Here is a 24,882-nt window from a genome sequence, read left to right as displayed (position 1 = left end):
TTTCTAAACTTTAGTAAAACTTATATAGAAGCAGACGCTCTTCATTAAAAAAAAATATCTGTTTGTGTCCATATATTGAGTAAAACAACAGAAGAAACTAGTCTACTTTAGCTAAGTCTGGTCTGAACCATATATAAATAATTTAACTCTGTGTTATACAGGTTCTTTTGTGTTGCAGGCAACACAATCACATCATGTTATATTTTGTGATGAGGGTTTATTTTTATTTTATGGATTCTTGGGAAGTATGGGAGCCCGGGAAACCCTTCATCTACTTCTTGGAAAAGTGGGATGTTATTCTGGATTTCATAGCCATGACTCCTCTGCATGTCCACTACTGATGTTTCTACTGTTGTGGCTGCTGACCTCCCTTTGATTATCTCATGGCTGTGTTTATGAATAGCTGCTGCACCCTTCTACTCTCTTTGTCCTTTTTGGTGGGTCTTGCATCCAAACTCCCTTTGAGAGAACCTGATTGGGTTGGATAGTCATTGGCCAACGTGGAGTGTCCTCAGGCAGAGTTCCTGTATAAGTCATCTCATGGGCTGCTGGTTTTCCTTAGGTCTGGCCTGTAGACTGTTATCTCTGACCCAGCTGCCCACCCCTGGTCTAATCAGTTGTGGCCAAGAATGGAAGGTCTTAAGATACAACACTTGGAAATCTATGAGGAATTGCCTATGGCCAAATTGCCAAGAAAAGGACTTTGGGTGTGGCAGGCCATCAAAGTGTCTAGTGTAGGATTGTTTTTCAAAATAGTTAATTACTTCTGTCTTCCTTAAAGGTAAAGACCAAGAGACCATAAACCTGAGAGGGTTAGTTAGATGAGTGGGGTTAGCCTGTTGAGTGGCCTTTCAACGTATTTTTCCCTAAGAATAAGCTAAGCTAGTTACAGGCCTTGAAGAGAGCCATTTGGTTAAATAAAATATTTGGGTTTTCAGGAGAGTGGATATAAAAATTTCTAGTCATCTTATCAAAAAAAGTAAAAAAATTATGAGTATGAATCAGGAACATCATTTTGAACAGCAGCCTGTATGTGCAGTATATTTTGAACAGACTGCCCATTTCTGCTTTCTGAACGGTATTATTAAAACACTGACTTTTGGTGGTGTTATTTACCAAATTTTTTTTTTTTTGTCTTTGTTGTAGGAATTCCATATAAGCAACTGACTATTGGGGTCCCCAAAGAGATTTTCCAAAATGAGAAGCGAGTGGCATTGTCTCCTGCTGGCGTTCAGGCCTTGGTCAAGCAGGGTTTTAATATTGTTGTGGAGTCGGGTGCTGGCGAAGCTTCCAAGTTCTCAGATGATCACTACAGAGCAGCAGGTGCCCAGATCCAAGGGGCGAAGGAAGTGCTGGCTTCTGATTTGGTGGTCAAAGTAATTATTCCTTTCCCCCTTCCATTTATGGCATGCTGACTTTTCTAAATCTTCTTGTAGAAAGATTAAATTACCTCTTCTATGCTTATAGTTTTCCATACTTTCAAATGATGCTTTTTTTCTCAAAGAAATGTTTGCATGTTGTGAATATTCTTCATGTTCCAGTAGAACTTTTATCAGGCAATGTGACCTATATTTAACCATGAGAAAAGAAGAAGTTATCTTCCTTTTTACATTTGCTATGTGGAAGTGCCCTTCTTATTGCCTAGGGAAAATTTGCAGTGCATGGTTCCTATATGTCCACAGTACCCTCAGGTGAGTGTTTAACTGCTTCTAGAATGGAAAGGAGGCATGGAACTCCTCCTGGGACCGAATGTAGAATGATCTTCGGATACCTTGAAGGAATAGTGATTTAACTGACGTAGGTACTATTTCTAGAGAGGGAGGACTATTCTGGAAAAAGCAATGTTACAAATAAAAAAGCAATTTTACAAATAAAATCTTAAGTAAAAAATCATGTAGAGAAAAGAGAGACTGTATCTGAACGTTAACTTAAATCCTAAGCCTTCTGTAACCAAGGCAGGTAAGGAAGTATGGATTAAATAAGCATGATTATCTGGTTAAAATAAGCTGCTTACTTTTTCAGGATAGACCCTCTTTTTTCCTACATTAATTTCTAAGGGGAACTCAATCACGTCGTTTTTTTTACATACAGTCCACTGAATAACTTGATAGGGTCTTAAATCATGTTTTTTGCAGAGACACAAAACTTTTCTTCTATAGAAAATTAATAACTATGATATGGAGATAAATAGTAATTCAGTTTAAGTTTTTAAGTGTTTAGGTATACTGATACTTGGTAATGTAACTTGGTATAATAAAAGAGCTTAGAGAAAATAGAAAAATGAGTATAACCCATTGTAATGTATGTTATAGGGACCAAAACCTTTTGAGATGTCCCACAAAAAAGGATTAGTAGGGTGCACATAAGTTTTAGAAATGCTCTGTGTTCCTTTTAGGGATTCACAATGTGTATGAGCATGTTAAATGCACTGAGAAATCCTATAATATAAAAACTTAAGTAACCTTATACTCGTACTAATAAACTACTTGATCTTAGGGTCTCTTTTTTGAGTCAAGTCTATTAATATCCTGAGGAACTAGAGACCCAAAAGCACCTTCAGGGAAATGTTCTAGTGGCTTAACTCGCTCAGATGTCAGCAGTCTCAGCTGAGCATTTGATAGGGGCCAGGAGAATTAATTCAAAGTTGTCCTCTAATTTTTATTAAATCTATATTATAGATTCTCACTGAGGAAAAATAGACCTTGTCAGAGAGTCTTAATTAAAGTCCAGAACCTAAAATCACATGCATCACCAGATCAACAACTGAAATGGGAATAACAGATAAAGGTGTCTCATAGGTAAATTGAGATGAAATGCTGTGAAATGACAGTATTGACCCAGTGTTTGTGTTTCTGTTTCCTTTTAAAACATAAGTCTCAGAGTTGTTTTTCTTTTTCTGTGCTTACTAGCCTAAAAGCACTATTGCTGCAAATTGGGAGCTAATGAAATCATATACTTTAAGATTGATTTTAAACAGGGATGTGAAACACATTTTAAAACACCTTTTTAAATGGAATTTTAAAAAAGTTGGCTTGAAAAAGTGGACGTTTGAAACTTTCAAGCATGTGCAGTGTGTGTTCATTGACTGATACTTAACAGAATATATTGTAGCTTTTTGCTTAAACCCAATTCAGTAAGGCTACTAGTTTGAGTTGTGTTCATCTATAAATATTCTTCTGGAATTTTAAGGTGACATAAATTGATACATATTACCATGGATATTTTAGTTTATGTTGTTCTTAACTTCTCACCACTCCAAATGTTTGTGCTTGCCAAAATTAACAAGAGTTGATTCTTTGAACACACAACAAAAACTTCCTGCCTGTTTATTCTAATATGTCTTAATTTTACCAGAGTAATAGATTTTGGGAGAACAGGTTTGTTGTAGAACCTACATATTTTTTTACTGCTCTACCTGTCATTATCAAACCTGTCCCAACACTATTTCCAGGTATGTGTGCTCCTTACTCAGGACCAGGTCATAGGTTCAGTGAGATGATCGGTGGCATAGATCTTTGTGTGCTTTATTTTGTTTAGGAATTGAGTCAGAAATTTATTGCTGAGAGATGACTTCTGGAGTGTTATTTCAATCATGGCATATTATTTTAATTGTTTTGTTTACTTAAAAATATTATAAAGGCATTTACATTTTTAATTGGTGATGACTTTTTTTCTTAGGTGCGAGCCCCTATGCTTAACCCAACGTTAGGTGTTCATGAAGCTGACCTTTTAAAAACATCGGGAACACTGATTAGTTTTATTTACCCAACCCAAAATCCAGACTTGCTAAATAAACTTTCCAAAAGGAAAACTACAGTTCTGGCGATGGACCAGGTTCCAAGAGTCACAATTGCTCAGGGATACGATGCGCTAAGCTCCATGGCCAACATTGCTGGGTAGGTTGATTCTTTTCCATTCCAGCCGAACAAAAGCACAATGGTACTATAGAAACACTCTCACTGTAGCTCTTCTCTCTCATAATGATTTTACTTGTAATGATGGTTGGAGATTGCAGCCTTCTGAGAGTGCACTTAAATTATTTTTAAGACTTGTATTGTTTCACAGTCATCAGTGGGAAATGGCTCTTCACTTTGCATGCTATTGTACACTACTTTTTAATATTCATGGGGAGAAGGGAAGTAGTATTTCCTTCCACCAAAGGAAATGACTTTTTTTTTAATGAAATGCAATATCTTAATATCTGTTTTCATGAAAAACTATGGTAAGTAAACCATAGTGTTAGTAATTTCTAATTATCCAAAAACCTTAATATAGTAAACTCATATTTTACTGAAGTCGATAGCAAGGGTAGTGATAACAATTTAGAACAAATGATTTAAAATTCACATAGATCTAGTACTGCTTTTTAGACTGTTAGTCATAAAGGATGAGAAAGGGAAAGGGTGCAATGTAGAAAGTCTTATTTTTAGTTTACTAATTATAAGGCTTCTGAGTCTATGCTAAGAAAGTACTTCTGACTTCCGAATACATAATGTCCCAAATTTTGTTCTTTGGAATTTATCTGTACTTTAACAGGGATACACTGTATTTCATGTGTGTGTGTACATATGTGTATATTTTTGTATATATTAGGTTGAAATTACTGTTTTTTCCCTCAGTTTTATTACAGTATGACTGACATAGAACATTGTATAAGTTTAAGGTGTAAACAATGATTTGCTCTATGTATATATAGTGAAATTATTACCACAATAAGTTTAGTTAACATAAATTGCTGTTGTCATAGGGTCACAAATGGTTGGATATTAGCAGTTTCATATGGTTCAATCTAATATATACATATTGGTAGATTTACCATTTTAATTAGCTTTTACATAGGTAAATTTATAAAATATTTAATGAATAGGGAAAATGCGTGCGCTTGAGGAAGTTTCATCTGGTGTCAAAACCCATATTGATAACTGAGGGCTAACTATGGCCAAGATGGCAGTAAACTTCATTCGCCCACCAGCACTAATTCATTCCCCATTGATTGCCTGGACCACTGTGTATAAAAGAATTCCAAGGCCCAATCAGCTCAGAGGAATGTGGCTCTGACTGAGTAACCATGCCTGCCACGGGGCAGGGATAGGAATAACTATGTGAGTACAGTGTATTGCTGACTCTGCCTGGAGAGTGGGAAAAATCTGGAAGTCAGATGATGCTTATGAAATCAGCTCATCTAAGAAGCCTGTTGAATTAGATTTTAAGCATGAAAACTATTAGTAGTGACAACTTGCTAATATGAATGAGGCACCGACAAATGAAAATATTTAAAAAATAAAACGACACATGAAAAAAGACTAACCTGAATAGACTCTTAAAGCTGACACATGAACTGAAAGTTTTCTTAGGTTTCATATCTTAGATGTAGCATATCAAATGTGCCACAGATTCCACTTTGGGTTTCAACTTGTTCACATTTGATATAAATGAGATGCAGTAAACAAAAAGGACAAGTTAACAACACATTTTGTTGTCCTTATGTAATATGGCAAATGGTTGGTTTGAAGATATTTCTTGTGATGTGAATTAATACTAAGGGACAAAATAAACTTTTGTCATATTTCTTTAGTTTCTGGAAGAGTTATGCAATATGGGACTTAAAATTTTATATAGGAAATGTACAAAGTAAAATTTTAAGGGTGCTGTTGATTTTTGTCATGTGAAATGCACATGTGTGAAAGGTTATCCCCACCAGTAGCTCTAGATCAGTGGTTTTCCGCTGCAGAATCTTTTGAGCAAATGAAATATGAAGCAGTATAAACAAATCCAATAAGAACAGAGTGGTCTTCATTGAATTGAGGGATGGAAGGGTGTGTAGAAACATTCTCTCCCTGTTCTCCATCCCAGCCACAATGGCCCCAGAGTTGGCTGAAATTTGAACTTTTGGCGATCCAGGGACACGGTTTAAAGAATCATTGCCTTACGTCCTGAGCTGGTATATGCAAAAGGCATAGTTTGAGATGAATCACCTAGTATATTTACCCATACAATGTGTGATAAATCATTATCTAACTCACACACACAGCTGTCCTACCGTGAAGACACCCTCCTTCTAGTTCCCTGATGTTCATTCTGACCCTTTTTGCTTTCATCAAAAACAGGCCCACTTTTATCACCTTTTCCCACTATCAACGTTTTCTTGTACATTTCCTGTGTAATCAGTCTCGTTTTTGTTTTTTTCCAGTATAACAACTGAATCTTAAAACGTTAATTCCAAAATTAATTCCTTATAGTGGCCTTTGAATCTTTATCATGTTTTCTCTCTGAAAATTTCTATCACTTGGATTCAAAACTAACAAATAATGTAATCATTAAAATATTTTTCTGCTCTAATATGATTTAACTTAAAGTAATAGTGGTAACTGTTCCATGCTTTTGCATTATTATATCAAGTATTATTTTACAAAAATATGACCAGGGAAAGGTTTTTTTGTCAACTAGCAGGTGGATCTTATCATTATAATATTTGCATTATGATATTAATCTTTGTATCATAATGTTAAGGTAGACTGTGTGTTACTGAGAGTGTGCAAAAGTGCCTTTTAAGTATAAAATGAGAGTGAAATTAATGTAATAGGAAATGAAATTAGTGTAATAAAAATATCCTATTAAAGAAAAGGTGGTATAAATTACTAGTTTTTGATACATAGGGCATTTCTTTAGCTAAAAACATATTTACTAAGCACTTACTGTAACAGGTTTTATGATAAGGGCTTTACCTGCATTATCTCATTTAGTCCTCACAACACTAAGGAGACTCTTTTTGTTCCAATTTTAGAGATGAGAAAACCAAGGATTAGAGAACTAAAGAAATTTGCCCAAGGTCACAAAGCTAGTTAGTGATAGAACTTGGACTTGAACTGAGGTCACTCTGTCTCAAAATCCCATGGTTTCAACCATTAGAGATCAAGGGAAGTGTTTTTTGTTGTGAGGTTGGAATTTTATTATGTACAAGCATATAGCCAATCCAATTTTTTTAATTTGAAAGATTTTTTTCCTCTATTATATAAAGACTACACAGTCAACAAGGAAAATTTGAACAATAAAGTAAAACAGAAAGTTTGAAGTATCTGTAGTCCCAGCTGCCAAAGAAAACCATTGTTAGCATTTTCTTGTCTTCCCTTCATTTTTTTTAATCCCAACTGAGCTTCTGTAGTGCTCATTACAAAGAGGTCAGAGAGCGTCACGGGTAAGAGTGTGCCTCTGTAGGCAACATGCCAGGGTCAGACGTCTGGCTCTGCCATTTACTAGCTGAGAGACCTCAGTCAAGTCTCTTCACCTCTGTGTGTCTGTTTCCTCACCTATAAAATGAAGATAATAGTTATACTTATCCATAGGATTGTTGTGAAGATTAGGAGTAAGCATATATACAGCACTTAGAACTGTTTTTGACAGATGTAGTCACTATAAAAATGTTAGCTATTATTCTTATTCTTTAATAATTTCTCCTATATAAACTTAAGTTCTTTAATTTTATAGAATTTTATCCATTTATTTTTCTATTTTCTTAAGCTACAAGGCTGTTGTACTAGCAGCAAATCATTTTGGACGTTTTTTTACTGGTCAGATCACAGCTGCTGGAAAAGTTCCTCCAGCTAAGGTAGGTAAAATTTTAATATTTCTTCATACTATGAATTAGGCAAGGGTATTATAGTTTTTAAATAGTTATTTAAAATTTTTTTGTTTGCAAATTATGATGTTCATGTCGTATACAAATATATGGCAGAGCCTCAAAGCTACTTAAGGTTACTTGAAAACAATGAATTTTGACATTTCTGGAAGTTCAATTTTTTTTTCCTGTTTTTCACTTTCTAACTTGAATTCTTAAAGGGATTTTGGATGACTTGTTTATTAGTAATTGTTTAAAAAGCCTCGTGATACATTCAGCAAATTCTCAACTTCCCAATGATTGTGACACACGGGCTCAGGAAAGACTTGGTTTTCTCACTTTTTGCCAAATTTTGGGTCAAGAGGACAGGAAATAGTAGGTGGTATAATCAGGGTGTTTGGCAGGGGGAAAGGGTGCAGTTTCTTTAATCTATATTGAGAGCAGAGAAGAGCAGTTGATGAGAGGTGGTGGTGGCTAGGTGAAAGAATCGATTATGCTGTGACCCTTCGAGGCCACGGACCCTAAATAATAGTGTAAGCCTTTCAGCAGAGTATAGGAAACAGGACCTTAAACGTTGTCATCTATCTGCAGAGTATACTCTGTAGGGTACAGGTTTACTTGGTGCTTCCTGCTCTTAATTACTTCGTTATATCAACCCAGAGCTCTCACACAAAATAAATCTCCTAGAAAAAATGAAAAAAAGATAATAGCAGCTTTGAGAAATCTAGTTATACATGGCTTTAAAAACAGACCAGGTGAAGACGGTGGCACGTGGTTCAAGTGGAGGCCAGAAAACTTAACAAGAGGGTATGAGCAAACAGCACAGAGGTGTGATACGTAAAGTGATTACATCTGACTTCTTTCTCGGGATCGTAAGAAAAGGTCTGACCCTCATGGTGGCCAGAAGTTGGCTGCTGTTCTTAGACTGGCTGAATGCTTTGATGCATAAATCCACTACTCAGTGTTGGCTAGAATCTGTCTGGAAGGTGAGAGGAAAGCTGTTAATATAAGGGATTAAAAAGTGAAACGGAAGACAAGAGGTGTAAAGGAAGGAGAATCAGTCAGCTTTTAAAAGGTGAAAAAGTGACTCTCTTTACTGAAAATTTAAATTGCAGCTTAAGGGATTTTAGTTACATGTCAGAAAAACTTCCCTGATATTGAAGAATTGGACAATAGATGGACTTATCAAGGTAGATTGCTTAGGGACTTCCCTGGCAGTCCAATGGTTAAGACTCCGTGCTTCCACTGCAGGGGGCGTGGGTTCGATCCCTGGTTGGGGAACTAAGATCCTGCATGCTGTGCAGCACGGCCAAAAAAAAAAAAAAAAAAAAAAAAAAGTAGCTTGCATAATATTTTATTGGGGTTTCCTTTAAACATGGAGTGTTCTTACATGTCTAGAATGAGCTAAAATCAATCGGTTGATGGCTTCTGATGTGCCAGGCACTGTTCTAGTAGCTGGGGATATGGCATGAACAAGGCAAAAAAATCCCTGCCACAGAAATTTACACATAGTAGGGACCACAGCGAGGAGATAAATAAACCATCAAACACATATGGGATATCATTTTAGATATAAAAGAAAGGAACAGCATGATATGGTGGTGAGTCATAGGAGCAAGCTACTGTAGTTAGGGTGATGGGGAAGGCGCCTCTGACATTTGGTTGGGACCTAAAGGATGGGAAGAAAGAAAGCGGGGTTCAGGATTCTAGGCCAAGGGAATAGCACACATAAAGGTGCCGTGGTGGGAAAGAATTCAGTGCTTCTAGGAGAGTGAAGAAGGCCATTGGTCTTCGAGTGTGGTGAGCAAGGTGGAGAGTGATCTGATGATGTGGAGCCTTTCTTCTAGGTCATGTTACAGAGTTCAGAGCCTCTTTTTTAAAAAAAATTATTTATTTATTTATTTATTTATTTATGGCTGTGTTGGGTCTTCATTGCTGTGCGCGGGCTTTTCTCTAGTTGTGGCAAGCGGGGGCCACTCTTCATTGCGGTGCGCAGGCTTCTCATTGTGGTGGCTTCTCTTGTTGCAGAGCACCGGCTCTAGGCGCGTGGGCTTCAGTAGTTGTGGCACGTGAGCTCCGTAGTTGTGGCTCGCGGGCTCTAAAGCTCAGGCTCAGTAGTTGTGGCACACGGGCTTAGTTGCTCCGCGGCACATAGGATCTTCCTGGACCAGGGCTCGAACCCGTGTCCCCTGCACTGGCAGGTGGATTCTTTTTTTTTTTTTTTTTTTTTAATAAATTTATTTATTTACTTTTGGCTGCGTTGGGTCTTCGTTGCTGCGTGCGGGCTTTCTCTAGTTGTTGCGAGCGGGGGCTACTCTTCGTTGTGGTGTGCGGGCTTCTCACTGCGGTGGCTTCTCTTGTTGCAGAGCAGGGGCTCTAGGCGTGCGGGCTTCAGTAGTTGCAGCACGTGGGCTCAGTAGTTGTGGCTCGCGGGCTCTAGAGCGCAGGCTCAGTAGTTGTGGCGCACGGACTTAGCTGCTCCGAGGCATGTGAGATCTTCCCAGACCAGGGCTCGAACCCATGTCCCCTGCACTGGCAGGCGGATCCTTAACCACTGCGCCACCAGGGAAGTCCCTGGCAGGTGGATTCTTAACCACTGTGCCACCAGGGAACTCCCAGATCCTCTTGCAGATGAGGGAATGTCTGATTTAGAATCGTTTAGGAAAAACTCCACTCTTGCTCCTGTGTCTCTCCTTAACTTTCATATAGAACACTTCACTTCTGATACTTCCAGTCACCAAATGTGTGGGGATTTTCCCCACACCAAGCAATTCTGTGACACCAGCTGGGTGCCCTACAATTTCACTTAATTCTGAAACTATCTGCGTGGAGATAGCATCAGATCTCACAGGTTAAGGACGTAGGCCCACAGGACTGTCCCCACCCACTTTCAGATGCCAGTCACAAGTCTAGGTTGTCACCTGTGCTTCTGACAGGTTGGCCGTAAGTCAAAGGTTCCCACAACCCGCCTTGGGTTCAGTTAATTTGCTAGAGGTGCTCACAGAACTCAGGAAAACAATTTACTTCCTATTTACCAGTTTATTATGAAGGACTATGATAAAGGATGCAGATGAACATCCTGTTGAGAGAGATGACTAGGGAAAGGTACGTGGGATGGGGTGTGGGGCTTCCATGCCCTCTTTGGACACCATTCCTGGAAGCTTCCGGAACCTCCTGGAACCCTGTACTTTTGTGATTTTTATGGCGCTTCATAACGTAGGCGTGATGGATCATTAACTCCATTTCCAGCCCCTCTTCCCTTTTTGAAGAATGGATTCTGTGTCTTAAATCATGGGGTCTTTTGTTATTTTTTTTCTTCTCTTTTTTTTTTTTTTGCGGTACGCGGGCCTCTCCCTGTTGTGGCCTCTCTCGTTGCGGAGCACAGGCTCCGGACGCGCAGGCTCAGCGGCCATGGCTCACGGGCCCAGCCCCTCTGCGGCATGTGGGATCTTCCCGGACCGGGGCACGAACCTGTGTCCCCTGCATCGGCAGGCGGATTCTCAACCACCGCGCCACCAGGGAAGCCCCTGCTGTTATTTCTTGATTCAGGATAACTTGGCCCAGTCCTATGACTTTTACTTATTTTCATTTCTTTTTTTTTTTTTTTTTTTTAGTGGTGGTGGGGATTGGTGCCTTGGAGCCCAGCAGCGTCTTGTTCCCTCTGGTCCCTCTTTGTCCCGTTTCTTGTAGACTCCCCAGAGAAAGCATTCCCATTAAGATCAATTCACATAATCTCTGAGACACTGCCCAGGGGTCACCAGAGCAGAGTTCCACTAGCCTAGTCTTCTTAAACAGGCAGAAAAAGTGGGCGTGATGGGTGGGTGGGAATTTATAAACTTCTCAGTTTCTGTGGGTGGCTTTTTTTTTTTTTTTTGACTGCGAAGTATAATAGGTCTTTTCTCTGGAAGGCCCATTCCAGATGACATTGTTCTTAGTTTGTTTCTTAGAAGGCGGAGAGACTCTTGTTTCTGAGGAATTCTATGATTTTCTTGGCTCTGATCCTTCCTTGGTTAGGGAGATTAGTTACATTGCTTCGGATTTCAGGTGCAGTTCATTGAAAGTGGATCAAAATTAGGTGGTTGTTAATCTGCTGTTCCTTTTGGAAGCTCAGAATAGGAGTAGGTGTTTCACCAAAGTTGTACCCGTCTTTGAAACTTATTTTGATATTTTATGAACATAGGAAACCTTAAAATTTGAGAGGGGAGAGGGAGCTAGAATACTATAATATATAGTATTAGGTAGAAGTAGCTTTGATAGTGTGGGAAAGAACCTGTCAGTCTTTAACATACGTAACACTGATGGTGCTGTATGTAGCTTTTACACTGAGATGCTGAGTGTCACACTAGTTTTAGTGAAGTTTTTGGCCTTTGCCATCAGCTTTAAAAAACTTTTTAAAACAGTGGTGGTCCGGGGGAATTCCCTGGTGGTCCAGGTTAAGAATCCGCCTTCCAAAAAAAAAAAAAAAGAATCCACCTTCCAATGCAAGGGACTTGGGGGTTCGATCCCTGGTTGGGGAACTAAGATCCCACATGCCGCGGGGCAGCTAAGACCCCGCGCGGCAGTTACTGAGCTGGCGAGCCACATCTAGAGAACCCGTGTGCTGCAAATACGGAGCCTGCTCACCACAACTAGAGAGAAACCCCTGCGCTGCAACAAAGAGCCTGTGAGCCGCAACAAAAGGTTCCACATGCCGCAAGGAAGATCCCGTGTGCTGCAACTAAGAAAGAAAAAACCCGAAAAACAGCTGCGGTCCAGGTACAGAGTAGCCTATCCACACAGTACATTTATGCAGGGCTGATCATCGCCACCAGCACCACCTGTTGTATTACTGCGTGCTGACTGTGTACCCGGCCCTGAGAGTTACTAGCGGATGATTTTACATAATCAGTTGATCATGAACTTTATTTAAAACATATGGGTTCTGCCTTCTTTCCTAGATTCTGATAGTCGGTGGCGGTGTGGCAGGGCTGGCCTCTGCAGGTGCAGCAAAGTCGATGGGTGCGATTGTTCGGGGATTTGACACAAGGTGAGGGCTTTACTAGCGACTGCTGTTAAGGTAAAAACGTTTTGTTTTAGGTGGATGTTATGCTTTCCTTTTGCAAATTGAAGTAGCACGCTGAAACTGCTCTGTAAGCTCTTTTCATTTAAAAATGTATCCATTTGTTCAAAGTTAACTCAAAGTGAAAATGTATTACTTAGTGGAAAAAAAATTTAAGGACTCAGGCCCAGTACAGCAGAAATAATTTTTAAAAATTGCAAATGAACCGCTCACACTCAGTCTTGTATTTTCATGTAGATTAGCAATGGGACCAGAGTTCTCTGCAGCCTGACTTTCTAACATGTTGCTCTACTGTGTTTTATTTCTGCTCAGAATGTGTTTAGTCACTAGGTAGGGCATGAACAAAGATGTTTGTGAGTGTGAAGAAAGGGAGTAGTATGGGAGACATCTTGGAGAGCAGACTGGGGTGGGGGGGTGAGGGATGTGCTCGGCATCCAACAGACGGAAGCAGATAAAGCTGATTGGGCAGCAGTAGAGCTGCCAGGTGAAAGTACTTGATTATGTTCATTGCATATTTCTTTAAAGCAGACGTATCATCATTTTCCTGGAATTTCTTTAAAGAGAAGTTCAATTAAAATTGTTCTTCATTTCAGAAGATACTAGCTTTTATTACGTGCTTATTGAGTATTGTTATCATTTATGTGTTCTAATACTTTTTTAAGGTTGAAACATGTAGTTAGTTATTATCAGTTGAAGTCAGTAGAGGAAAAATACCATTGCTAATCTTGAATATAGAATGATGAAAAAGAAATGCAACCATTCAAAGTTAAAAAGAATATGACATTTCAGAGTAAAGACTGTTCCAATAGAATATGGTTTACAGTGCTTACCGGGAGTTTAGAGGGGTGATGTGCTGATAAAATGCTGTCTTGCTGAAATGAGAAAAGGCATTTCTGAAGTAACCAGGACACAAGCCAGGGATAGCCACAGTTAAGCATGTCATTAGTCCTAGCTTTTAATTTTTAATGTTTGCAGATGTGAAGTTATTGAAGACCCCCCGAATCTGGCAAAAGTAGGTTGTTCAAGTTTTCATTGTAGTGGACAATACTATTAAAGTGGAAATGTATATATTTGGCTTGGAGATGATGTGAAACTCAGTGTTGAGTTAACTACTGAGAATTTATAAAAGTTATGTTGATGTCTTTGGTTTAGATTATGTAGAGAGCAGACAGCTAGAATATAGCTATTGCTTAACTTCAATTTTATTTACAGTTTATTAAGATAAGTATACAGTGAAGAAAGATGTGGCTGATGTAATGCTTTTCTTATAATTATAGCTCATTAGTTAATCTAATCACTATCTTGAGACTGGGGGTTAGTATCATGTTATAAATGTGAAATCTAAATATATTGGAAAACACACTTGATTATAAATTCTTGTTGGAAAACTGAATGGTGTTATTTTCAGTTAAACATTCTAAAAACTTAAGGACAACTCATTGCCTAGTGATATTATATGGGTGTGATTTTCTAAATTCTTTCAGACAATAACTAGGAAATTCCACTCATTGCCTATTGTCTCTATTACAAAGTTTATAAAGTCTTTACTTTCCTTTTTTGGTGTGTATTCCAAAAAGCTTTATTTGCAAAAACAATTGGCCGGTCAAGAGCTTTAGTTTTCAGATACCTGTACTAAATGCTTACTCTCTTCCAGGCATTGTGCTCTATGCTTTATTTTATTTGTTCTTTATTGTAAGTATATGAAATAGGAATAAATAACCCTATTTTACATAATGTTAAAAGAAATATAAATCAGTTTAATAACTTCTCCAGTTTACTTTCTTTCTGATTGTAAAAATGCTTATTCTCCCAATTCAGAAAAATATGAAAAAGTACAAAAAGTGAAAATAAAATACCCTACAACCCTGCTAGAGATAACTATTAACATTTTACTATATATGTTCCCTTTTCTACACATTAATTAAAAATGTAATTTTACTAATAGTACTATTTAACTTACTTTTTTACTTTTTTTAAACTTAGCAGTAGGTCATGAAGCTCTTTACTTATCTGCAAATATATTTAATGGCTGCACAAGATTCATTGTATAGAACAGTGACTTGGGGCTTCCCTGGTGGCGCAGTGGTTAAGAGTCCGCCTGCCAGTGCAGGGGACACGGGTTTGATCTGTGTCCGGGAAGATCCCACATGCTGCGGAGCAACTAAACCCATGAGCCACAACTACTGAGCCTGCGCTCTAGAGCCCACGAGCCACAACTACTGAGCCCACGTGCCACAACTACTGAAGCCAGCACGCTCTAGGGCCCGCATGCTGCAACTAGTGAGCCTGCGTGCTGCAACTACTGAAGCCCGCACGCCTAGAGCCCATGCTCTGTAACAAGAGAAGCCATTGCAATGAGAAGCCCGCACACTGCAATGGAGAGTAGCACCCGCTCGCCACAACTAGACAAACCCTGCATGCAGCAATGAAGACCCAACGCAGCCAAAAATAAATAAATAAATAAATAAAATAGTAGACATTTCTAAAACTTTTTAAACCTGTATCCCTTTGAGTAACACCAACTCAGATTGGCCTAAACTATAAGAAAATGTGTTATCTCTCCGAAGTGAAAATCCATGGAAAGGACTCCCTTTTGACACTAGAGGCAGCCGCTGGTCAGTGCCATCCAGGACCAAGTTCCTTCTGTCTCTCCTCTCTGCTGTCCTCAGCTCTGGCTGATCCCCCCTGTGGTCACAAGTTGACCTCCGCAGGCAATCTGGGATACAAGCTTCCTTGTTCAAGTCAGCAGAAATGGAGAGAAGCTCTTGTTCATCCATGCCTTACCTTTTCTGCCCTGCCTTCCTTATCCCACCTCCGTGTCTGCTCCCCGACCATGACAGTTGCCAGGGGACTGATGGGCTCAGTCCACTGTTTCCCAAACTTCCGTTAGGGCAAGAATTACCTACAGCTCTTGCTAAAAATAGAGCTCCTGGCCCCTCTGCTGGAGATTGTAATTCAGTGGGTCTCGGAATGGGCCTGGGAATTTGAATTTTTAACAAGTGCCTGGAGCGATTGTTGTCGTTAGGGAGGTTTGGGATTCACTGTAGTGGGATGGATGTTGGTGAGTTAAACACTGTCCGCCACAGAGCTGAGAGCTTTGTTGGCTCTGGTTTCCCAACTAGTGCACAGAACTTGGCTAGCATTTACTTATTTATTTTTAAACTGAATGTATTTTTACATAAGTTAAATGTGTTGGCTCTTCACATTTTGCCATTTATGCCATTTATAGATCACTTTTCTCAAACACAATTTAATGAGGACTAGGGGCAAAAATCACTTTGTAACAATATTTCTAAATAAAAGAGTCGTTTATGTGGGAAAAGTCCCCATAAGTCAGAACATTTACAAGTGAAGACCTCAACTTGAGTGATTTCAATGATGTCAAATCTGAACGTAGGTCAGATCTCACATCATCAACAGTGGGACTACTGTCAAGAAACTCTACTAACTGATGACTGGAGTTGGCAGTAGTGAAATTCCTTTTGTAACTTAACTAAGTAAGAGTTGGAATTTCCTATAGTTTTTTTTTTTTTTCCAGAAAAAGATATTATCATAAGGGTGTTACCTACCTTTAGAAAAAAATTCAAACGGTCTGGTCAGAGACCTCAAAAGAAAGTTTCTACTTTTGAATACATAGAGCTTTCTTAAAAATGTGTATGTAAATGATGATCTTGATTTCTGTATTAAGGACCTGAAATGACCACTGCTTTCCCTTCAATAATCACCAGGGCCGCAGCTTTGGAGCAGTTCAAGTCTCTGGGTGCTGAGCCCTTAGAGGTGGACTTGAAGGAATCTGGTGAGGGCCAAGGAGGATATGCAAAGGAGATGTCCAAAGAGTTCATTGAGGCTGAAATGAAGCTATTTGCTCAGCAGTGCAAGGAGGTGGATATCCTTATCAGCACAGCACTTATTCCAGGTGTGTCATTACATCAGTGGTTATCGATAAAGCACTTTTACTAATGATACTTTAAAATGAGGGTGAATAATTGTTTAACGTTTGCATTTCTTTAAGTAAAGATTGATTTACTTTCTAGAGAATGAGAAAGCACATGAAAGGCAGAAAAGACAAAATCACTGTGGCCCCTGGACAAACACGGTCATTAATAATTTGTATATTTTCTTCCAGTCTTCTGTGTATTTTTATCTATGCTCATAGATCATATTCTGTGTACAGTATTATATTTGTAAGCAGTTTTTTTTGTTTACACCCTTGATAATTGTTTTTTAATTTATTTCTGTTCTCTTTGTTAAGATACTACATTTCTATTGTAGGAAATCCAAACAGCACTGAAAAATATGAAAGAAAAAGTACAGATTGGAAGTTCTACCAGAGTGACCATTATTAATATATATTTTAAAAAATTTATTTATTATTTTTTAAATTTTATTTATTTATCTTTGGCTGTGTTGGGTCTTCCTTGCTGCGCGTCGGCTTTCTCTAGCTGCCGCGAGCCGGGGCTACTCTTCGTTGTGGTACGCGGGCTTCTCATTGTGGTGGCTTCTCTTACTGCGGAATACGGGCTCTAGGCGCACAGGCTTCAGTAGTTGTGACTTCTGGGCTCCAGAGCACAGGCTCAGTAGTTGTGTTGCACAGGCTTAGTTGCTCTGCAGCATGTGGGATCTTCCTGGACCAGGGCCCGAATCCGTGTCCCCTGCATTGGCAGGCAGATTCTTTTTTTTTTTTTTTTTAACATCTTTATTGGGGTATAATTGCTTTACAATGGTGTGTTAGTTTCTGCTTTATAACAAAGTGAATCAGTCATACATAAACATATGTTCCCATATGTCTTCCCTCTTGCGTCTCCCTCCCTCCCACCCTCCCTATCCCACCCCTCCAGGCTGTCACAAAGCACCGAGCCAATATCCCTGTGCCATGCGGCTGTTTCCCACTAGCTATCTACCTTACTACGTTTGTTAGTGTGTATATGCCCATGACTCTCTCGCCCTGTCACAGCTCACCCTTCCCCCTCCCCATAACCTCAAGTCCGTTCTCTAGGAGGTTGGCAGGCAGATTCTTAACCACTGCACCACCAGGGAAGTCCCATTATTAATATTTTGATGATCTTTTTTTTTTTTTTTTTTTTTTTTTGGTTTGCGGGCCTCTCACCGCTGTGGCCTCTCCCGTTGTGGAGCACAGGCTCCGGATGCGCAGGCCCAGCGACCATGGCCCACGGGCCCAGCCGCTCTGCGGCATGCGGGATTCCCCCGGACGGGGGCACGAACCTGCGTCCCCCGCATCAGCAGGCGGACCCTCCACCACTGCGCCACCAGGGAAGCCCTGATGATCATTTTTTTATACATGAGAAAGAGAGGGGGACTTTGTGTGTGTGTATATATATTTATGGAATTTTCCGTATATATTTTTTACTAAAGGTTATGATGCTTTGTTACTTTGTAATTACTTCCTTTGACTTGTTTGGTCTTTGCAATCAAATCATGAGCTCTTTGATGGCAGGAATTACTTTTTAGTCCTTTACAACATCCTCTTCTAAAGAATAGATGCTTGATGTCAAACCAGCCAGCATTTATTAATCAGTAATAAACAGTAGCTTGATCTAGCAAGATTTGGGAGTGAAGAAACTCTCTACCTTTTATATTCCTATCTCCTCTCCTGTCCTTTGCTTCTGTTAGTGAATAATGAATACCATGCTGACTCTAATTTTTTTCCCTTTCTAAAAGAAAGTGGGCCAGATAATGAGAACTTACAGGGTTCGCGTTACTTGTGTTCGATCCTCCTAAAGGAGCCTTGCTTTCTCTAGGGGACCGTGGAAAATTAGGAGAAGCTGCTTTGTCATGAGGTTCTGGGAAAGGAGAAGTCCTCTTCTGGCACCCCCTTCCCCCAATCTGGCTAATATACACCCAGGGGCAGTAAGCTGATTGGCAGCATATCTGTGAGCTTGTGGGGGTAAACGTGCCTTTCAGGCTCTTCTTTTTGTCCTGTTTACCCATGTGATACCCAGTGGGTGAGCTCTTCTCTCCAGACATCCCCATCCCACCGGAGCTGGCTAGATGAAGCAGACAGCGGGAGAGTGACATGGGCTCAGCCCCTGGAAGAATCTGTGTGTGTGTGTGGAAATGAGGCTGGGGTTGGTTACTGGAGGTGGGTGCAGATCAGACAAGGCAGGGGCCACAGGTGGTGTTTGAAATCTGCCAGCGACAGTAGGACTCATGGACAGGTGGTGGCAGTAGAGCCCTTCAGGATTCATCCTTTCCTTTTGTGGCGGTGGCTTCTGGCTCAGCTGTTGCAGGTGGCTTTGAAGGAAGGATGGGGTGGCTTTTGCTGTAGCCACCATTAGACCGTTGAAAGGTGGTTGCCTGTTGGGGAGATGAGCTGGGAACTGACTGGATGTAACAAGTGGCCAGTAGAGGGTGCTAAAGCATTTACTCATGCAGTAAATGGTGAAGCCCTGAAAGCCCTGAAGCTAGTAGTTTTAAATCATTCTCTTTATAAAGAACTGAGTAGAACCACAGACATAGAAAACAAACTTATGGTTACCAAAGGGGAAGAGGGTAGAGGGATAAATTAGGAGTTTAGGATTAACATATACATACTACCGTATATAAAACAGGTAACCAACAAGGACTTACTGTATAGCACAGGGAACTCTACTCAGTATTTTGTAATAACCTATGAGGGAAAAAGTCTGAAAAAGAATATCTATATCTATATATCTATATATAAAAACTGAATCACTTTGCTCTACACCTGAAACGAACACAGCATTGTAAATCAACTAAACTTCAATAAAAAAATAAAATAATAAAAAATAGAAAAAATAAAATATATGTCACTAGGTTAAAAAAAAGAACTGAGTATACTTTGGATATAGTATATAGAATTATTATTGATGGTAAATCTTAAAGTAAGTTATAGAACTCAAGACTTCTTGTATAAAACACATATGGACTTTTAGGACCTACCCCCCAGAGTATCTTTTTTTTTTTGAACAGAAAAAGGGCATGTGAACAGTTGACTAAACTTTAACTTCTTATTTTTTATAAGTAGTTTACAGTAAGTGTACCTTAGCAGCAGTTCAAATTATATGATAGTGATAAAGAGGACTTGTTGAAGGTTTACGAGTCTGTTCTGCTGAGCCTTTCCTGTTTTCAGTCTTTTCTGAAGCCATCTGGTCAAAGCACTTTAAACTTGCACAAAGTCCCTGACCAGTGGATTGACCCAGAGTTCACACTCACAAGGCTGGTCTGAAAAGCACCTTTCTGTTACTTTCTTGGTAAGCCCCCCAAAAGAGAAAAGCTAATTTGAATATAATAAGGAAGAAGATGATCTTTCTAAAGATCTTACATATCCCTAGGGGACTGAAACTTGAAAACCTCTGGGCATTAAAAAAAAAAAAAAATTGAAAAGATTATATAAAGATACACATGCCCTTTGAAAAACAGTGTCCTTGGCATTGTACCCTTACTGGTGTTGGTTCTGAGCCTTTGCATAAGTCACCTGATGGTGTGTCTTGCTCCTGAAAGACTCCTGGAGCAGAAGTTGTTCTAAAGTTTTCCTTGAGTGGATCCAAAGGGGATTAAGTTAAATGTCAGAAGTTCTCCAAGTGGCGATTCCTTAGACCGAGATCCTCACGGCTGTACTGAAAACCTGGCGTGGATAAGAACGTTGAGAGAGGAACATGGGCAATGAGCTCGCTTCAGGTAGCAATCCTGTGGAGCTGGTAAATTTTCATTCCTCCTAGGCACACGTCAGTCAGTGGGCTTGGACACACAATAACGTTGTACTCATGAGGGTCCTGGGTAAAATGAAACGTTTCTGTAGCTAGCTACTTATTATGCTGCCTGGTGTCTTGTACCATTGTCTAGACCCCCTCAATTGGGTTGGGCGATGGATGCAGGGCTAGCATTTCACTTAGAGCAGGTAACTTCAAGAGAGGGCCTAGCGGACAGTGTCATTTTGTGGTGCTGTGCACACGAGGGAAAGCTCCCAACCTTCCTGTCCAGCTCCGTGACCTTTAGGGTTACCACTAAAAAGTTCGGCAGCCCCCCTCTCTGATGACGTTCAGGCTGTGCTCATAATCTTTTCCAGTAAACCTTTTGAGACACGGGAGATTTTTTCAGCATTCTTATTATTCTGAAACCCTTTTAGAGAGACTTTTCATAGACTTGGAAGGTTTAATCAGGAAGAAACTGAATCAGGTTGAAAATCTAATTCGTAAATTAGGGATTACGGGGTGGGGGTGTGAGGAGGAATCACAGTGGTTTAGCAGTGACTGTGTGATAGGCAAATTTTGCCTAAATTCCTGTGAGAATTAGGAGTACTGTGGGGCACACGCTAAATCTACCCTGACAGAGACAACTTTCTCCATTTAGAACCTTTCCTGATGACGCCTAATTAAAAATCGTAAGCATCATAGGGTCATCTGGTTTTCCTGCTCTCCCCTTCTCCACCTCGGGCCCTGCCCTCATTTCGTAATGGAACCATAGCTACTGGAAAGCCTGGGGTTTTGTTTAGTCATGACAGTAACGTGGACCACTCAAGTTCCCAGCATCATTAGGTAAAGGCATCCAAAGTCCTCAGGATTGGATCACCTCCCCTCCCTCCCCACCCCACCCTTAGGTGCTCTACATTTTGCACCCTTTGGTAAGGTATTTCTTGCCTTTCAGTTTCTAGTCCTGACTGAGCTTTTGGATCTCATGTGAAACTCATGTCTTGCTCTCTGGGCCAGATTTCAGTCACACTCGCTGCTATTATCTCCTCAAGAAGGCCAAGGACTTTCAGGCCTTGCACGTATTGTTCCTTCTCTTTGGAATGCTGTCCCTGCCCTTCCCTGCCTTTTTTTTTTTTTTTAACATCTTTATTGGAGTATAGTTGCTTTACAATGGTGTGTTAGTTTCTGCTTTATAACAAAGTGAATCAGTTATACATATACATATGTTCCCATATCTCTTCCCTCTTGTGTCTCCCTCCCTCCCACCCTCCCTATCCCACCCCTCTAGGTGGTCACAAAGCACCGAGCTGATCTCCCTGTGCTATGTGGCTGCTTCCCACTAGCTATCTATTTTACATTTACTTATAGTATATATAAGTCCATGCCGCTCTCTCACTTCGTCCCAGCTTACCCTTCCCCCTCCCCGTGTCCTCAAGTCCATTCTCTAGTAGGTCTGTGTCTTTATTCCCTGCCTTTTGAAGTCCTACTGAGCTCAGTAGTTTCTCCAGAGTTCCTGCTGTCTCCTGCTCCGTAGTAAACCCTCTTTTTTTGGCATTCATAGCATTTGCCCGTGCCTCAAATTCCAGTAGTTCTCAGTCTCACTGCCCTTTAGTTGCCCTGTCTCATCTCTGCCACGAGGGTGCTTACCAGGGAGCCTTGTGTACAGCTGTGGCTCAGCAGATGTTCCTGAGCTAATGTGGGTTCCTTCCTTAGTTCTCAGTTGGTACAATCCCTTTTATTTTTCTAGTGCTATCCAAGAAAGAACACTCTTGGATAGGAATACTGCAGAGGCTAGTTTAAGACTGGGACGCTAGCTTTCTTAAATTTTCAAAAGTAGGACACTTGCCACGTTTGCAGTTTGAGGTGTTGAGCTAGGCCTCTCAGGAGATAGAATTAGGAAGTAGTGGGAAGGTCTGTTCAGGAGTTAGAAAGTGTCCTATCAGGCAGGAGGGAAGATATTCATTGCTTGATTATAAATTATGATCCCTTAGGCCATATATCCTTGGGCCTCTTTTTAGGTATGATCCAGATTAGGGTAACAGTCCTTTTTATTTTTATCTATATCAGATAGGGTCTGTAGTATACACCCATCAAAGGAGCTTTGTGGCAATTTTGCATGACTCTGGAGAATTGGGAGGGAGTGTTTTCCCTTGATATACAAGGGCCTTACACATGTGAGACCAAACCTGAGGGATCTCACAGTCTCCTGGAAAATCAACATTGGTTTTGCATTGGATGCTGCCTGTCTCTTTGAAGCCATCTTTCATATGAAGTAGAAATATAGTACAAAAGAGTAACTTTCCGTAGTAATTTTTTTTTTTCTTTGCGGTACGTGGGCCTCTCACTGTTGTGGTCTCTCCTGTTGCGGAGCCCAGGCTCCGGACGCGCAGGCTCAGTGGCCATGGCTCACGGGCGCAGCCGCTCTGTGGCATGTGGGATCTTCCCGGACCGGGGCACATACCCGTGTCCCCTGCATCGGCAGGCGGACTCTCAACCACTGCGCCACCAGGGAAGCCCTCCATAGTAATTTTCACACTTGTTCTTTTAGGCAAGAGAATAATTGATATAGCAGTATACTCTTCGTTTGTGAAACTCCACAAAGATAAATATTGTTTTGATGACTACACAAGGTCTTTCTCTAAAGTAAAGCTTTATTTTTCAGATTGTTCTTTTCATTCTGTAAACATTGTGGTCTTACAGGACAGTGATAGTTCAGGGATTTTCAACTTTTTTTGAATTATTTAACTTTCTTTTACTGACTAATCTGATTCATCTACCATCCTCTCCTCCTTTAAATGCATTATATGATTGTATGGAATTTTGTAATATTTCTTGTACAGAGTTTCATTTGTTTTGAGAATTTGGAAGGACAGAGAAAAATACTTAAATGTTGCAACATCAAGGGTTGGTAACCACAGGCTGTCTATACACGTCTTGGTAGCTTTCAACAGAGGCAGGGCAACTTGTCCTTAAGAGGAAGATGCCAAGACTGTGGAGTTTTCCATCGTCATTTATCAATCTTGACTATTTAGAGTGTGTTTGAGCACATTTAGTGAGTGACTGGGCCAAATTTAACAAATGCCCTGGTAGGAAGATTTATGGCCCAGAATTATCTTCTGGTTTGGTCTGTTATTTCTCCCAAAGTATGTTGCAAGATTGGAAAGCACTGTGCTTCCCTCTGTGGCAGTCCCTGAGTTGGAAAGGATTGGGAGGCTGAGGCTGTCCCGTCTCTGGTGAAACAGCACCCGATAGATAGAGTTACAGCTATAACCAGCACTTTCCACCATGGGCATTTCTGTTCTTTCTTATTTCCACTTTCTCTATACTTTCTTATGCCTCAGTATTAGTTAGGATGGTCTAGCTGCTAAAACAAATTCACCCAAAAGCTCAGACATTATAGAAAGTCACTTCTTGCTCAGTTAACAGTAATAGGTGGTTGACACATTGGAGGGCAGCTCTCCTTCAGGTGGTCCTCTGGGGATTCAGGTACAGCAATGTTGTCATCAATGTTATGAGGCCGTGAAGGTCGCTCAGGGCACTGTCTCTGTTCCAGCCAGCTAGAAGTAAAGGGCCAAGGAGGAGTGTGCATGGGATGCCCAGAAGTGGCATACACCACCCCTGCTTACATTTCTTCTGCTAAAGACCTAGTCACATGGCCAAACCTAACTACGAAGGAGGCTGGGAATGGTTGTCTAACTGTGCCCCCAGGAATAAGAGAACATTGTATTAGTTTGCTGAGGGTACTGTAACAAGATCCACAGACTGGGGAGCTTAAACGACAGAAATTTATTTTCTCACAGTCTGGAGCCTAGAAGTCCAAGATCAAGGTTTCTTTTGAGGCTCCTCTCCTGGGCTTGTAGAGGGCCTCTTCTTGCTGTGTCCTCACATGGTCTTGGTGTCTTTTTTGTGTTCACATTTTCTCTTGTTTTTAAGGATACCAGTCAGATTGGATTAGGGCCCACCCTCATGGCCTCATTTAATGTAATCATCTCTTTAAAGACTCTGTCTCTAAATATAGTCGTAGTCTGAGTTACTGGGGGTTAGGGTTTCAACATGTGAATTTTTCTGGGGACACAATTCAGCCCATAACAAATGTGGATTTTGGTGAGGAACTAAAAGCTTCTTTCCTCTTCCCCAGTTTTTAATTTTATCTGCTTATGTTTAATCCATTCATTGGCAATCAGATCATGGATTTAGAACCAGATAGAGTAGATTCAAATTCCAGTTCCACTGCTTAACAGCTGTGGCTCTCTGAACCTCAGATTCCTCATTTCTGAAAAGGAAGTAAACCTTTTTATCTTGCAGAGTTGTTTTGAGAACTACATGAAGAAAAAAGCCCAGTGTAGGGCCTGGCACATAGAGCATTAGCATAATCACCTTTCTTCCATCGGTGATGCTTGGTCTTGCAAATGGTATCCAGACTGTAAAGCTTACTGACTGTTGCAATAGAAAGTCCAGACATTCTTGAGCATTATGTGGCATGTCAAAGATGTTCTCTGAAATCATCAGGCTTATGGACATACTCATGAAGTTACAAA

General features: G+C 40.4%; 1 protein-coding gene and 1 long non-coding RNA gene across 9 annotated transcripts in view; both read left to right on the top strand.

Moving 5' to 3' along the window:
• The window catches only part of NNT (nicotinamide nucleotide transhydrogenase), a 92,724-nt gene that overhangs the window by 11,953 nt on the left and 55,889 nt on the right, over window positions 1-24,882 (top strand). For 4 of the 8 annotated variants that reach the window (XM_027101146.1, XM_027101149.1, XM_027101147.1 and 1 more), the window contains exons 3-7: window positions 1,147-1,376; window positions 3,679-3,896; window positions 7,519-7,606; window positions 12,553-12,641; window positions 16,403-16,590. In XM_027101146.1, the coding sequence (XP_026956947.1) occupies window positions 1,147-1,376; window positions 3,679-3,896; window positions 7,519-7,606; window positions 12,553-12,641; window positions 16,403-16,590 (813 nt within the window). Of the gene's footprint in view, window positions 1-1,146; window positions 1,377-2,678; window positions 2,799-3,678; window positions 3,897-7,518; window positions 7,607-12,552; window positions 12,642-16,402; window positions 16,591-24,882 lie in introns of those variants that run through there. The other 4 variants (XM_027101154.1, XM_027101153.1, XM_027101150.1 and 1 more) reach the window with 3 other exon arrangements.
• LOC113617572 (uncharacterized) lies at window positions 9,764-10,377 on the top strand. Its single transcript, XR_003431706.1, has 2 exons — window positions 9,764-9,816; window positions 10,197-10,377. It is a non-coding gene; the product is annotated as an uncharacterized LOC113617572 (long non-coding RNA).

The sequence above is a fragment of the Aethalodelphis obliquidens genome, unplaced genomic scaffold (assembly GCF_003676395.1).
Source record: "Aethalodelphis obliquidens isolate GAN/ISIS:26980383/991018 unplaced genomic scaffold, ASM367639v1 scaffold4, whole genome shotgun sequence".
In the NCBI taxonomy this organism is placed as follows: domain Eukaryota; kingdom Metazoa; phylum Chordata; class Mammalia; order Artiodactyla; family Delphinidae; genus Aethalodelphis; species Aethalodelphis obliquidens.
The sequence above is the reverse complement of the archived record's forward strand: the minus strand, read 5'-3'. Positions and strand labels throughout refer to the sequence as shown.